This window comes from Antedon mediterranea, chromosome 1, assembly GCF_964355755.1.
Source record: "Antedon mediterranea chromosome 1, ecAntMedi1.1, whole genome shotgun sequence".
Classification (NCBI taxonomy): domain Eukaryota; kingdom Metazoa; phylum Echinodermata; class Crinoidea; order Comatulida; family Antedonidae; genus Antedon; species Antedon mediterranea.
In genome coordinates, this window is record NC_092670.1 from 29,136,599 (window position 1) to 29,152,703 (window position 16,105).

Consider the following 16,105-nt stretch of genomic DNA (forward strand, 5'->3'; position numbering starts at 1 on the left):
TTAAAACTTAAAACTAACAAAAAACTAAATTATACTTAACTAAATATAAATCAATCATGTTTTAACTGGTTAATGTGTGTAACCAATAATTATCTACATAGTTTAACATTACATTAAATATATCTCCATTTTTTACATATGAATCACTAAACTACAACATGATGTTTGTAAACTTTATTACAAATTCGCTGTAAGGAAATGTAGTAGGCATTTTTATTATGGTGACACTTAATAACATCTTGAAATCCATGCAAATTTACCATTTTAAGTCTTCAGTAAAACTTTATACCAAAGTTAATATGCAGTACGGTAAATCTACTATCTATTAAGCTAAACAAAATCGGTAAATTAGGCCCATAACTAGAAGCAAATAAAGTCATAATAGTACTAATAATACATTGGGAAAACAGAGGAAAAAAAGCACCAAATATCTCTTTGTACTTTTAAAAAATTTCAATACATTGCACAATCTATACACTGGGCATTGCCTTTTGGGGGATTAAATAAAATCTATATATTTTGTTACAATATGGTAGGCCTATGGATGACAACAATTGTAACATTTTTGTAGTTTCAGCCCGAGTTTCAGTCATTTAAAAATACTAAATACCAGGTAATGGATTGCAATTGTTTTCTTTAAAATTAAAAAACATATTTACGCATACCTGTATGTAGGCCTCTTTACAAGAATAGTTATTTTATTTAAAGGCACAAGGGAGTTTATAGATATATAGTACAAGATATAGTACTAAAGGACCTAACTTCATACATTTATCCATGTCCATAAATAAACTACATATCAAAAGGAGAGGAAGGTATGTTATAGGAAGATCACACATTTGGCAATTAGACCTTGAATAAGTACATTAACATCAAGATAAATATTAACAGAACAAATATACTATTTTAATGTTACAATTAATATGTAGTTTTGAAAAGAACTGTTAAGTTACTCAATGTTTTGATCAAAATGCTTTGTCTGTACCGCAGACTTTATATCAACAACATGATAATATTAAAATAATACAATTAAGATATTTAACAGTTATGGTTGTACTTTCACATGACCAGATTTGTAGTGTAATATTATACAAATAATGAATGTTTATGAGTGTAATGGTACAAATAATGGCATGAGGTGAATGATGAAAGGTTTATTTCAACAAGGTGCGGCCGAGTTGAAATATAACTTTTCATCATTCACCAAATGCCATTATTTGTACTATTACACGAATATAAAATATTATTTGTTTTATATAAAATCTAAATAGATTCCTGTCATTTGAATTAAATAAAAGGTAGGCCTAGCCAATGCCTACATTTGATTCACATTGATTAAAACAGTAACATTTGGTTTTTAATAATATTAAATGTTATTATTTATATGGATTTTATAAACAACCACAAATGTAAAAACGCATCACCCACAAATGTAAAAAAAAAAACCTTTTCACCCACAAATGTAAAATAAAATCCAAATCAAATTTAGTGCTAGGCCAAAACAATTTTGATCGAGTTAATATCGCGTGCACAAGCACCAAATGGTAATAATCCAACGCGTTAACGACGACCCTAACAGACGTATCATGAATACACAATTATTGAAACAACTCAATTCACATGATATAATGTATTACGGTAACTCGATCAAAATTAGCACTAAATTTGATTTGATTTTTTTTTATATTTGTGGCCGATGGTCGTTTTCACATTTGTGGGCGCTGTTTATTACATTTGTGGGTGATGCGTTTTCACATTTGTGGTCGTTTTCACATTTGTGGGCGTTTTCACATTTGTGGGTTCAACACACCTAGTGTAGTTTTAATTATGTCAACAAACGACCAAACAATCCTAGGCCTGTAGCAAGGCTAAAACACCTAGGCCTAGCCTAATTCTAACAGGCCTAGGCTTACTAGGCCTAGCTGGGCTGCAGCAATACGAAACTTCAACTGGAACTCATATATAGGCTAATTATGTTTTTTCCAACGATTCCACGTCTTGTAGAGAGCATTAATTAATAAAAATCCTAAAAACGATCTAAAGCTAATTTAAATGCCTTTTTGAATGTTACCCAATATAATATTCAATCTGAAATATACAGATATGTTTCTGTTGGTCATTATTTGTTAGCATCCTATACTTAGCACAGTCATGTTTCCAGACATAACATTTTTATTATTTCTACACTTAAATGTAGAAGAATTAATGCATCTCAGAAGAATGTTTCTCACAATACAACAACCTTTACTGTCTGGACTATACATGGAGTTCCTTGAACTTTATTAGTTCATGACTTTAAAACATGATCAGTGCGACTTTTCTCAATGGATTCTTGTAATTATAAAATGGTTACTGTGCTCAATGGAGCAAAGCCACTTTTTAAATTATAAAGTAAATTCATACTGAACAGAACAGTAATGTTCCTATCCTATATTCACAAGTTTATCATTTATCAAGATGTTAAATACAAAGGTATACACTTTTAATTGTACTGTATCATTATAGGTATACTGGTTTGATTAGTTTGTTTACACACGAATACATTCATTCTATATTACAATGTTTTTATATGAAAAAGTAGGAAATATATTTTTCTAAATTTAGTAGGTTGGGTTTTTTTTTTTAATTCAGATTCATGGCTTCAGAATACTGACTACAGTTTATTTTAAACTTTTTTTGTATAAGGTAATAACCCTTGATATTGACTTACTTATATGCTTTACTGTATATTACACCAATAGCAAGTTTACGGTATAAAAGCAAATAAAGTTTTATTGCGTCATCAATTGATATGACAGTTCCATTGTATAACCATAAAAATATTTAAGGTATGGTTAGACTGAATGTGGTCATCCACATCATCTTAACATGAGTGTTGACAAAGTGCGAGGCAGCGAGGCACGCGAGGCATGCCAAATATTTGTGCGAGGCATCATTTTATCATTTCCAAAAGTGCGAGGCATATAGTTTACAATTTCAAAAAGGTGCGAGGCATATCTTAACGTGCTATTATGCTATATTATAGGCCTAATAATCAATCGATACAAGCGTATCTAAATAGATTCGTGTATACACTCATCATGTTGTTTATTTTTATGTAACGATTGTTTTTTCATTCAAGTCATATCGTGTCAAATTTTACTTTTACAAAAGTGCCCAAACTACGGTTCAAAAATCTGAACGACAGTCTTCAACTTTCGATAAACAATAATTGTTATAGCGACACACTCATCAAATGACTGCAATGTTTGTTGGCATTTCGAGCGTGTTCACTCACATGTCTCTCGAACATAGCAGAGTGAAAATAATATTTTGTCACACCCCTGCGCCTAGATCCGGTAGACCCGAGAGATGGGAAATCCCTCTGTACTATTTAGCAGGTAGCGGAATGATTCAGCCCTCAGCTCTGAGGATTGTGGTGCATTCCCCTCCTATAGCACGTGGTTTCAGCAGCAACGCACAGACTTCTCTCTGAGCAGCGTGCCAAAGACATTTTTGACATTCCATTCTCTAGGAACAACACGTGTACCTCTCTCGCAAATAAGGTGAACAGCGATTGCCAGGACAAGTTCAATAACTGGCGGTGAATAAAAGGTAACTGATATGGCAATCCAATAACATGCCGCAAAGAAAAAAATTGCGACAGAATTCTGGAGCGCGTGTGAAAAAAGACTTACGTCCGACAATTGTAATACTAGGCCTAAAATTAAACTTTAGCTAATATGCTTAGCCCTAACCTAGATAAGGTTTTCTATGTAGAAAATAATTAATCAATTTTGATATAATAATAATTGGTGTAATATTTAATAATGATACACTATTCCTGTTTTAGTAAGCTAGGTATATTACGAACGATTTTTATTTATTGTTGTCCATGTACGTACTAATAAACCTGGCGCTAGTTTCCTTCGCTTGTATTTTTACTCCAAATTTGATAACTAACTTTATCGTGTGAATACCACACCTTAGAAGTATACCTCATGAGTACTTTAATGAAAGAATCACATAAAAAGTAACAAATAAATCTATAAATTAATGATTTTACAGGCGTGTTTCTCGCACACTGTTCGCGAATTTCACTTATTCAATGTTCAATATTTTTGTTTCTATGGAGCGCCAAAAGAGCAACGATAATAGAGGACTAAAACTCAGTGGAATGCGTCAATTTCTCATGCATTTATTGGTGAAAAACACGTTTTATTTCAATATATTTGTTAATTTGTCAATAAAAATGCTGTAATATGTTACTGCTGATACTGTTCTGTTTTCAAAGAATAATAATCGATCCTAAATCAACATCACTACCTAGTCTAGACCTAGGACATCCTACTAAGGATATTATGATGAATTTTTCTATTTTATTCTTTAAAAGGTTACCGAAACCGTGTACATTATCAACAGTACACCGGTGAACAGTAACATTTTTCCTTACTGACAGTGACAAAATCTATTGAAATTGTACTTGATTTTCACCAAATAATGCGTTAAATATAAATGGATTCCACAGAGTTTTTAGCCCTCTAATTAATTTTGCTCTTTTGGCGTTCCATAGAAACCAAAATATTGAACATTGAGTGTGCGAAATGCGAGAAAAACAACGTCTGTAAAATCACCAATTTAATGGATTTATTGTTGCTTTTATGTGATTTTTCTTCATTAAAGTAGGCCTACTAATTCTAAGCTGTGGTATTCAGGATAAAGTTGGTTAAAATACAAGGCAGGTGCAAAAGGAAACTAGCCTAGCGGGCCTAGGCCTAGCCTAGGCTACTTCAATTTCGGTGATTTCCTGCCTTGCAATTTTGAGAAATGATAAAATGATGCCTCGCATTTTTTGATGATGGTAAAACGATGCCTCGCATAAATTTCTGACTTGTCTCGCATGCCTTCCCTGCCTCGCTGCCTCGCACTTTGTTACTACCCTCTTAACATGCCTTAGGTAATGTATTTTCCTGTGGGTTCTATTTACCCAAAGAAGGACCTAGGACTTTGCACACACAGGTGTAGGCTGGCTAGCTCCCACACAGTACAATTCAACTTTCAACACTGATGTGCATCACAGTCAATCTTCATAAAATTTGATAAAATTATATGCTTTTTTGTTATATAGAATGCAAGGAATTTTATATTTATTTTGAAGGTTAAACGACACTGTCAAGATCAGATCAACACAATAATCTGCAAGATTGGTTTGGGCAGACTACCATACTCAAGATTGATCCTTGTATATCTAAACAATGTTTACATGTCGCCAGAAATTGAGTAGATTAAGCATGGTCATAGATTTTGGAAGAGTGAGTCTCATCTGTTGTGTTGGTCTTGACAGGAAATAACATTTCTTTTGACAAGTGGTTCTTGCTGCACATAAAATAAGTTTTAGTCTGGCATCTTGAAATCATTTCACAATAATATAGCATTATGAACTGGATGCTTAAGTCGATCAATACGAGTCCTGCACATGACGCAACGCAAAGGTAGGACACGTTGCGACACAGCAATTTGAATGGTCTTCACAAAACATTTACGGCAGATTATCTTGTGTCCACATGGAAACGTATGAATACAAGCCTTTGTATTCAGACACACAACACACTATAAGAAAAACAAAACAAAAATGCTTACAATTTGTAGGAATATAAAATGTTTTAATAAGTTTTCGTGCTATGTACAAGTTATGTACTGTTATATAATCTATGTGATCTGTATAGATCTGCCATTGCACAAAGACTTAATTTAGTTACTTATTTCAAGTATTTTAAATTTCAATTTGTCATCAGAAGTAAAATTCTAATATATTCTAGTTATTCAGTTAAAGATACTAATTATAGTGAGATACATTTAGACCAGGCATGATATTAAACGGATATTAATTACAATATGGAAATTACAACAAGAAAGAAAACATATCTGCAGTATATTGATAATCATTTGTTTGGGAAGTTGATCTAAATAGTGTAATTGATATTGAAATGTAACTCAAGAACTAGTATGTCATTACAGTATGTGTATGTGAAAGATATATACAGTAAATAAATTGTTTTTCGTCTTCCTCCTTTTTTCTATGTCACATAATATGTTCATTGAATTTAATGAAAATTTGATGGAAAAAGAAATTAATTTCTCGAAATATTTAGTAATATTTATTTACCTAGCTTTTTAGTGGAAACCCCTACTTGTCATTGTCAATTTATTATTAGATCAGATGTTTATAACGCCCTTTTTACTAATTAGTAATACTATGTAACTATCCTACTTATTAAATTCTTGAGTTATCTTTGTATCATCATTTGTGATCTGAAAATAGTAGTAGTGTAGATTCATTGCTTCTAGTTTAATTTATATTCGGCAAAATATTTGGTTTTCTGTGGCAACCTATTGCAATATGAGGAGGTTGCATGGTAACATGCCTTTTTTGTGTGAAAAGGAAAGAAGACAGGATTTAAGAAGTTAGTTGGAGATTATAAGAGATAAATAGAGAGAGATTTTAGAAAGTTTTTGTATAAATTACTGAACCATAAGCCAGGGAAAGTTTACAGAATTCGGTAAGCTCAATTCTCTTATCGAATATAGTCATTTTGTTGTGTTATTTGAGATGTTATTTATGGCTGGTACTTTTGGTAGGCTAGGCCTAGGCCTAGATAACTTTGTTTTAAAGCCCCATTCCCTACGTTTTTTAGATCTATTTTAAGATCACAAACTATATTTAATGTAAAAATAATACTATATGGTCCTATTGCGATAACTTTTTTCGTCTTTAAACGGTTAAAAATGTGAAAAATAAATCGATTCTAATAATTATAGAGGCCCGCTATAAATCCCAAAATGCATTGCGCGCGGATTGATATTTTTGTTTTTCACCTGTAATTCGCCCACTTTTCGATCGATCGTGAAGCCAAAACAAATGGAAGACTCCTAACTTTTCAGCGAAAATACCGGGTTTTCCCCAATTTGTATCAACGGAGTCTGGCAAAAATAGAAAGACAATTAATGCAGCAACTATACAACGTCAGGCTAGGAATATAGCTAGCGTACGATGTTCGTACGTTATCGATGTTTACCAGCTAGGCCTACAAAACTAAGCCTAGCTAGGCTAGGCCTAAGACCGTCCACGAGAGGTCGATCGCCGCGAGCTACTTAGGTAGTGCATTGTTTCTCACTTTTTATCATAATTTACCATAAAACGTACATTTAAGACAAGGAATGACATGGTTTAATGTTTTTAAAGTGATATATATGTATTATTTTCCAAAAAACGTCCAAAATTGCAGGGAAGGGGTCTTTAACTTTCAGGGACCATCTCATAAGTGAGATATACTAGTCTAGGTTCCAGACGGAGTTTTGTCTTAATATTAGTAAAAAGATAAATAATTTGGCACATATGGCGTTTCATACGTATACTACTTGATTTTGGATACTCCGTCTGGGGAAACACGCACAAGTCACGTGGTTTGACACCAAGAATTCTTGGTGCATACGATTATCCAGTTGACTAGTTTCAGCTGCATGCAATTGGCTACTCACTCGTACTCCGTTTTAATATTCATATTTCAGAATTTCAAAGACTCAACAACTAAGATGATGCGCATGCGCTATGTTACGTTTAGACAATGTGTACTTGGGTACATTTATGAAAGTCTCTGAAGGCTGGAAATTATTTTATATGCCTAGTAGTCTGGTAAACATTTGATGGGATTTTTCCCAAGAACATGAAAACTCGTCTTGATATGATAGGCTAGCAAATCCGCAAATCAAACATTGAATGGATCATTTATTACGCGGAGATAATTTTGATTTAATTCCCACCCAGACCCTGTCTAGTCCTGCTGTGTGGTGGTGTATAGACCTGTTGTGTGCTGGTGGTGGTATGTAGGCCTACTTTATTGGCGTTTTATTTGGCAGGTCATACGTGCGAATTAAGTAGGACCTACGAAAGAGGCCTAGGCCAAGGACTAAACAATTAATAAACAAAACAACGTGGCATTACGATTTTATATTTCAACAGTCTCGATCGTACATTCAGCACTACGTACTCGATCTTTTTCATTTTGAAACAAAATGATCATTGGTTGATTCGAAATCCATATTTACATACCGCCCGCCCCATATAGCCAAATACGGTATGATAACCTACGTCATTCTTATCAGATGTTTGCGGTCTGCAAATCGATTTCTATACGTGTTTCACAAGTCTGTATTTTCAGACAAAAATCGCGGTCGAAATAAAAACAAATAAATTTAAAAAAAAGATAATACAGACTTGGGGCAAGTCTAGAGATATACCTGTTGCTTCTATGAAAGCATAACACTAAACAGTTTATATGCTTGTTTTTTCGTTAAATTGTTGTTTGAATAGCTAATATTTATGCTCATATTATAATAGTAATATTAATACTGGACACCAATTATGCATTATTATAGAAGACTGTATTAATTGCGGTTGTTGCTGATGGATAAATGTTAATATTATCATTCTGTCAATTGTTTAAATAGGTCATGTTAAACCAGTTTTAAATTAAGAACCAAGAACTTTATAAATAATAGCTAACCATACTATTATGTCATTTTTATTGTTTCACAGTTAATCAACTCTATCACGGTATTGGTAAATAAAGACTTAAAGGAAGCATATAACCGTGGGATATTTCGATTCTCGACTCATATATATCTCTGGACCCTCGACAGTACCGTAATAGTACGCCTTCTGCACTTTCTCATATATTTCGCTTAGTTTCGGAATACTGAATTTAATTTTTTTGTTTACATCCTGAATTTTTGTTTTATATAAATAGATACAGTATAAACCAAAAATAGAAAACCACGACTATTAATTTTCAGATAATAAATAATAAATCAAATACTGGTGGCCTGCAAAAGCTTATTGAAATATCAAGTTGTTTCACTTCCAACAACATATTTACGATAAGTATTACTTTAAATTTTAAAAAATGTTTCACTTTTTAACATGGTTTGATATCTCTGCTTCACAAAATGCCTACATTGTTGAATACTTAGTTTTTGTTTTATTTTAGTATCATACTAATATTCGTTCTGTAATGAATTTGACAATTTGACATGCCTGAATGATTCTGACAATTAGAAGGTGCCTAACAACATGTAAGCAACACAGTGAATTTTTTGTTTTAAATTTTAGTTTAACTGAGAGTTTAATTTATTTCTACATTACAACAAATTAAAACTACTTATGATTACTACATATTTATTGACTTACTAGTTTTATATTTTTGTTAAATATTATGTATTTAGACTGTATTGGTTTCTCATTGATTAAGCATAGTAAGTAGCAGCCAGTTGACAGCTGCAGCTATTGTCTATCACACTCTACATTAACTACATCATCAATATTCAAATATAAATCTATAAACAGGCTGTTGCTAAAACACTAAGGGCCTTCTGCTGAGCAGGAATAATCGGTTTTATTTTTTTAATAGATTATTTTTGGGCAGCAGAAACGGCGAAAACCGATTTTAAAAAACCCATTGCGTGTTTTAACCGATTATTTCTTGTTTTAACCGATTATTGTGAAGCAGTTTTTAGCTGCAACACAAATAGCGATTATTGACCACAATTTAACCTCTACAGTATAGCAAGCCTTACTCACAAAGCATGCTGTTTATTTGCGCGATTGCCGACGATCAGCAAAACAATGTGGCCCGATGAGATAACATTTGATTGTATTATTTTGTGGGGGAGAATTATACCGAGAGACTCCAAGATGTTATGTTGTATGTGGTACGGTAGTAGTAGGCCTAGATGTTTATTTTACAAATAATATTATATGTAAAAAAATATATATATATATGCTTTATGTAAGAGTTCAATTTTTAATCCTACATGTGAGAGTTTTAGGCAGCGATAGGATGTAAACAAACCAACTCTCATCGGCCTTCCATAACTTCAACTGCGTTGTGGGTATGGATGACATGATTTTTAAAAAGCGATTACCAGATAACCGATTAACGTCGGAGAAAAATTTCAGTTGCAACGCGGTCAATTCTGTGGTTTGTGGTACTTAGGAAAAATTGATTATTTTTATTTTTTCAGCAGAAGAACAGACTCTAAGACAAAGTCAGAATATAACTTTTACTGTTTATGACAATGAGAAGTTTGTTCATTTTTTTGTGGATTCCTGTTGGTGTGTTGTATGTATCCAAGGGTATAGTTTGAGCTTTCATCATATTAATGATATGCTATTAAATCTAGAATAAATATAATTGTATGGCATATTTTAACCAATTTTAAATTTTCCAACTTTTAAAAGTCTTGTATAAACACATTTAAACTAGTTTTCATAATATATGTTCATGATATAATTTTAATTTTGTGTATGGATGTAATACTTACTAATGAAATATTCCAAAATAAGAGAATTTTTTAAAAATAATAAGATACTGTAGATTACATTCCATACATTAAAAAAAATGCTATTTATAAATGAAACAAAGGTTTATTTTGATTACATTTAAACTATGTTTAAGTATTAAATTTCATACTTAAAGTACATAATGTAAGAGTAATACCGATTTCTAATGAAGATAAAGATTCCATGTTGCTTTGCATGTACAGTCATTATACCTGAGTAGATATGATGACTCACATAAACCATAGAGATATTAATATCTCTATGCATAAACTTAACAATAAATAATCTTACAATCTTCTCAATGACGTATTCAGGGAATCAGTGATCACAATATTTACACTACATTACTCAACAGATCCTGGTTTAACACGTTCAAAGAGGTGACTCCTTTAAATATAAAGAAATTCTGATAAATTTGCAGGGTATAAAGTGGAGGATCATAATATTCATTACTTTCAACCATAGAGATATTATTTCCATGTAACTAATCTATGTTTCAATAAATATTGTTTGCATTTACTGTACTCAAAAATTATGAATGTATCCTTAATTTTTTCTTTTCATTTTATACCTTTAGGCATGTGTGGCCAAGGATTACCAATAGAAAATTAATCATTGTCCTATCATATAGGTGGTAATCCCTTTGAACAGGTGGTACTTTGTGAACCAGTTCACCAGGGTAACCCCTACTCGTAATGAACTGGGTTCTTTACAGTGCACATGGACAAACTGTGTACACTGGCCCTACGGTTTAGTCCTTATCCAAGAAGACTTGCTCCACCACACTATTCAATTCAATTCAAAATAACCTTTATTTAAACAATGGAAAAAAACAAGAAATAACATAAGCCAAATAACATAAATATGGTGAGAAGAAGAAGAAGGCATGATCCCAGAAAGATACAGGATCTTGAGTCAGGTCTGTCTCGGACACAAAATAAAGAGACAAAGAAAAGCGGGACAAATCAACAGAAAACAATCAGGACATGGAACACTACGGATTTCAACTGAGTAACCACCAAAAAAGAAGGGATGGGAAATGCAAAGTTAAATAATAATTAATAGCAAAGTGTTTTTTTCAGAATATTAGAAAACGAGTATTTGTTGACAGCACTTAAGCTTGGTTCCCACTAGAATGTAACACAAGGACGTAAACGCAACGCAAAGCGTTTTAACCAATGACAAGCGAAGTTATAGACAGTTAGCAATCACAAGCGAATAAGCCATCGCTTGTGATTGGTCAATTCACTTGCGTTGCGTTACGTCCTTGTGTTGCGTCGCTAGTGGGAACCACGCTTAATTATAGTTGGAGGTAAATAATTCCACAGTTTTGGACCAGTAAATATAATAGTTAGTTTTATGAAGGGATATAAAAATATCAAATCTATTTCGTGTGCGGTGATTGTGAATCAAAGTATTACATTTGAAAGTATTATAGAAGTCAGTGAGTAAAGTAAATTTAAAAGAGGCATACAGGAACATACATTGTTGAAGAGAATTAATGTAATAGTTTTGAGGACATTAAGTTTGGAAGAAGGGAAGAATAATGGGACCGAGGTGGAGCACCAGATATGATCCAGATAACCTTTTTTAGTCGCGTGCACACGACTATACAGCTTACTATTTCGGTAGGTTGGTCGTTCAGTAAAACACTAACTCAAATTTGCACACGCAACTACAGCCATGTACAGTATATGGTCTTGTTTGAATAATCTGTAATTTGTTAAGGTTGGAAGGGTATTGTGAATTAGGGAACAATAAATTATACAAAGTATATTAGAAGGAAAATATGAAGATGATACCAAGACATGCCATGGCATTTGTTTCATGTTTGAGTATATCACTATTGAAATCACCAATAATATAGACTTTATAAACGAGTGTGCCTGGAACCCATACCGATATTGTTGGCTCTTTAGGTATGATAAACTGCACCCCTGCCTTAACCTCTCGGCCATTTGACTCAATAGATATCTTATCAGTGGCTTTCTTGACAACTTTTAAATTTTATTTAACTTGATACTCCATTATAGGACCACCTGTTAATTAAAATGGCTGTCAATACTGTTTGTAACTGAAGGGGTACAGTATGTTTGTGTGGTTGTTGTCTTTATTCCAATAGTACAGTATTTAGGTTCAGAACTGTAGTGTCTGGATTGGGAGACTAAGGGGTTAAGGGAGATCGATATAACCACATGGTTATTACGTTGTACACAATGAAAGATGCAATAAATAGACATAAGATATAACATTGGCGACGAGTTAAGGAGAATATCAAACCACAAGTGATTAGAAGTTTCAATACTGTAATTTTGGCGATATATTTGTTTTAATACTGTTGTAACGATGACCGCTGTAAACGTTGAAATCACTGGAATCGCTGCGTATGATCCACACGATGTGCACGCTTCGGCTGAACAGTGGAAGAAATGGCTTCGCAGTTTTGAATTATATGCTACTGGTAAAGGAGTAGTAGACAAAAACCAAAAGAAAGCTTTGTTATTGCATTGCGCCGGAATGGCTGTACAGGACATATATGACTGTTTAACAGAGGAGAACGGAACAGATGAGTATGATGTTGTTGTAAACACATTAAATAAACAATTTGCTATGAAAACCAACGTACCGTATGACCGTTATTGTTTTAGAAAACTGACGCAAGGTGATGACGAAACTATTCACCAATTTATAAACAGATTGAGGCAGCAGGCTGCAAAATGTGAATTTGATGATGTGAATGTTGATGAGTTAATTAGAGACCATGTTATTGAAAAATGCAAATCAAATAGACAGACTAAACTTGCTAGAAAAAGGAAATACTTTGAAATTAACTAATTTAAAAGCAATAGCTAGCACATTTGAAATGAGTGAGAAGCAAGCAAAGGAGATGTCACAAGAAGTTAATGGAGTGGAAACAACAACAAACATGAATGCAGTGAGGAATGAGAGATGGTCAAGATCAAGCACGAAGAGCAGAAACAGGTACCAAGCTGGAAATTCAAGTGGTAGGCCTAACAGAACAAGTAAGTCAAAGTTCAATGATAGGCAAGATAACCGGAAATGCTTTCGCTGTGGAATTGGCTAAGGATAAATGCAGTGGCGTATCCAGGATTTTGAAGTTGGGGGGGCCGGGAATTGCCAATTTGCCGACAAAATTGGTGTCATTATCTGTACATACACGACGTCTCTGATCAATATATGTTCTAGGATTACATAGTCATATTGTCTTATATGGGATAACGATGCAAAATTAAAACCAAACCAACATTATCTGTTAGTATGTTGTATTCATATTACAATAAAGAAAGAATTAGGAAAATCTGATTTGTAGTTTTCGAAATATATGGTCTAAAACATCGCCAAAAATGATCGTTTTTAGCCACGAAAGAAGTAAAACAATTTGCGGCCTCAGTCGACAATTCTATTAACTACGCCATTTTTGGTTAAAATAATTACATATAATTACGTTTTTTAGTAATTTATTTTATATATCACCATTGGAAATATCAATAAAACATGTTATTAAATGCTTATAAAATATATAAAGTTGTTTACTTAACGGAATTCGGACAAATTCATTGCTCTAACTTTGTGTAGTAACGATCAGAGAGATTCATGGTACACGCGCAATATTAATTCTAAAACTACAAAGATAAATGTTTGTATGGATGTACATAAGGTAGAAATGATTGTTGATAGTGGTGCTACAGTTAATATCATAGATCAGTATTTATGGCAACAGTTAAAATCCAAGAAAATTAAATGCAAATCTGAGTTGACAAACAGAAAGTTATATGCATATGGGTCAGAAAAACCATTAGAGTTGTTAGGAAAATTTACTACGAACATGTCAATTTTTCAAGGTACAGGTATTTGTAATAATACTGAGCCTAAAATAACAGCAGATGTATATGTGTTAAAAGGGAAAGGCCCTGCTTTGTTGGGAGGTGATACTGCAATGAAGCTTGGAGTGTTAAATATTGTAATACCAGAAGTGATAAATAGTGTACAAGATATTAGTATACACAGGTATTTGAAGGTATTGGTAAATTAAAAGATTATAAGTTACATTTATTTATTGATGAACAGGTAACACCAGTTGTTCAGAGCATGTATAGAATACCGTTTAGTCTCAAAGATAAAGTCAATGATAAATTAGATGAGTTTTTAGAATCTCTTGACATAATTGAAAGGGTAGACGAACCAAGTGATTGGGTAAGTCCAGTCATAGTAGTGCCAAAACCAAATGGGGATATACGCCTCTGCGTAGATATGAGGCAGGACAACCGAGCAGTTAAAAGGGAGAGGCATCCAATCCCAACAGTTGACGAAGTGTTGTATGAAATGAATCAAAGTACAGTGTTCTCTAAATTAGACATGAATTACGGCTATCACCAAATTGAATTAGATGAGCAATCACGAAACATCACAACTTTCATAACTAACAAAGGTCTTTATCGCTACAAAAGGTTGATGTTCGGGATAAATGCTGCCCCTGAAAAGTACCAAAGAGTAATCAGTCGGACGCTGAGTGGATGCGAAGGTGTAGTTAACATATCAGATGATATTGTTGTACACGGGAGAACACAGACTGAACATGATGACAGACTTCGTGTAGTGCTTGAGAAATTTAAAGAGAAGAATTTGACTGTCAACAAGGATAAGTGTCAATTTAGCTACAGTTGCGGAACCCTTAAGACGACTAATGCGAAAAGATTGTAATTTCTATTGGGGGTCTGAACAAGAAAATAGTTATGTAAAACTTACGAAATGCTTAATTAATGAAACATGCTATTTCAGATTAGATGCAGAAAGTACTCAGTTGGTGGAGTTTTAATTCAGAAATACAATGGTGAAACCAGAGTTATAAGTTATGCAAGCCGAACATTATCAGCTACTGAAAAGAAATATTCAACAACGGAGAAAGAGGCATTGGCAGTGGTATGGGCTATGGAAAGGTTTCATGTTTACTTATATGGATTACAGCTGTTTGAATTGATAACTGACCATAAACCACTCGAAGGCCTGTATGGACCAAAGTCTAAACCAAATGCACGGATTGAAAGGTGGGTGATGATCGAGACTTATGTCCTATTCTTATACAGTAAAGTATGTACCCGGTAAGAATAACATTGCTGATATATTATCAAGGTTACCAATAGAAACTGATGGCAAACAGAATAATGACACAGAGATGTATATTCGATTGGTAGCATCAAATGCAACCCCATGTGCACTATCATCACGTGAAGTTGAAGAGGCATCAAAGGAAGATCCTGAATTGAGTAAAGTGAGAAATAGTATACGGACAGATAAATGGGACAGAGACTTGATTCAGTAAAATGCAATATACAACAAGAACTTGCATGTTTTGGATATTTAATTCTTAGAAACAGAAGGATTGTAATTCCAGAAAAATATAGATTACAGTGTATTGAATTAGCACACTAAGGACACTTGGGGATAGTCAAAACCAAGCAAAGGTTTAGAACCAAGGTATGGTGGCCTGGGATGGAGAAGAATGTGGAAGACTATGTTAAAACATGTCATGAGTGTCAGATAAAAAGTTTGATGCCAGCACCAGAACCATTTGAAGCCAACACAACTACCAACAGGACCATGGCAAGATATTTCGATTGACTTGCTGGGACCGTTTCCATCGAAGGATAATGTACTAGTGGTGGTAGACTATTATAGTCGTTATTATGAAATTAGTTTAATGAAGAC

General features: G+C 33.3%; 1 protein-coding gene across 1 annotated transcript in view; it reads right to left on the minus strand.

The window, feature by feature from the left end:
• Positions 1-4,672: 4,672 nt before the first annotated feature.
• Positions 4,673-16,105, minus strand: part of LOC140063625 (uncharacterized) — a 30,231-nt gene continuing 18,798 nt past the window's right edge. Inside the window, exon 3 of the mRNA XM_072110048.1 lies at positions 4,673-5,589. Coding sequence (XP_071966149.1) covers positions 5,398-5,589 — 192 coding nt within the window. The 3' untranslated portion in view covers positions 4,673-5,397. The remainder of the gene's footprint in view (positions 5,590-16,105) is intronic.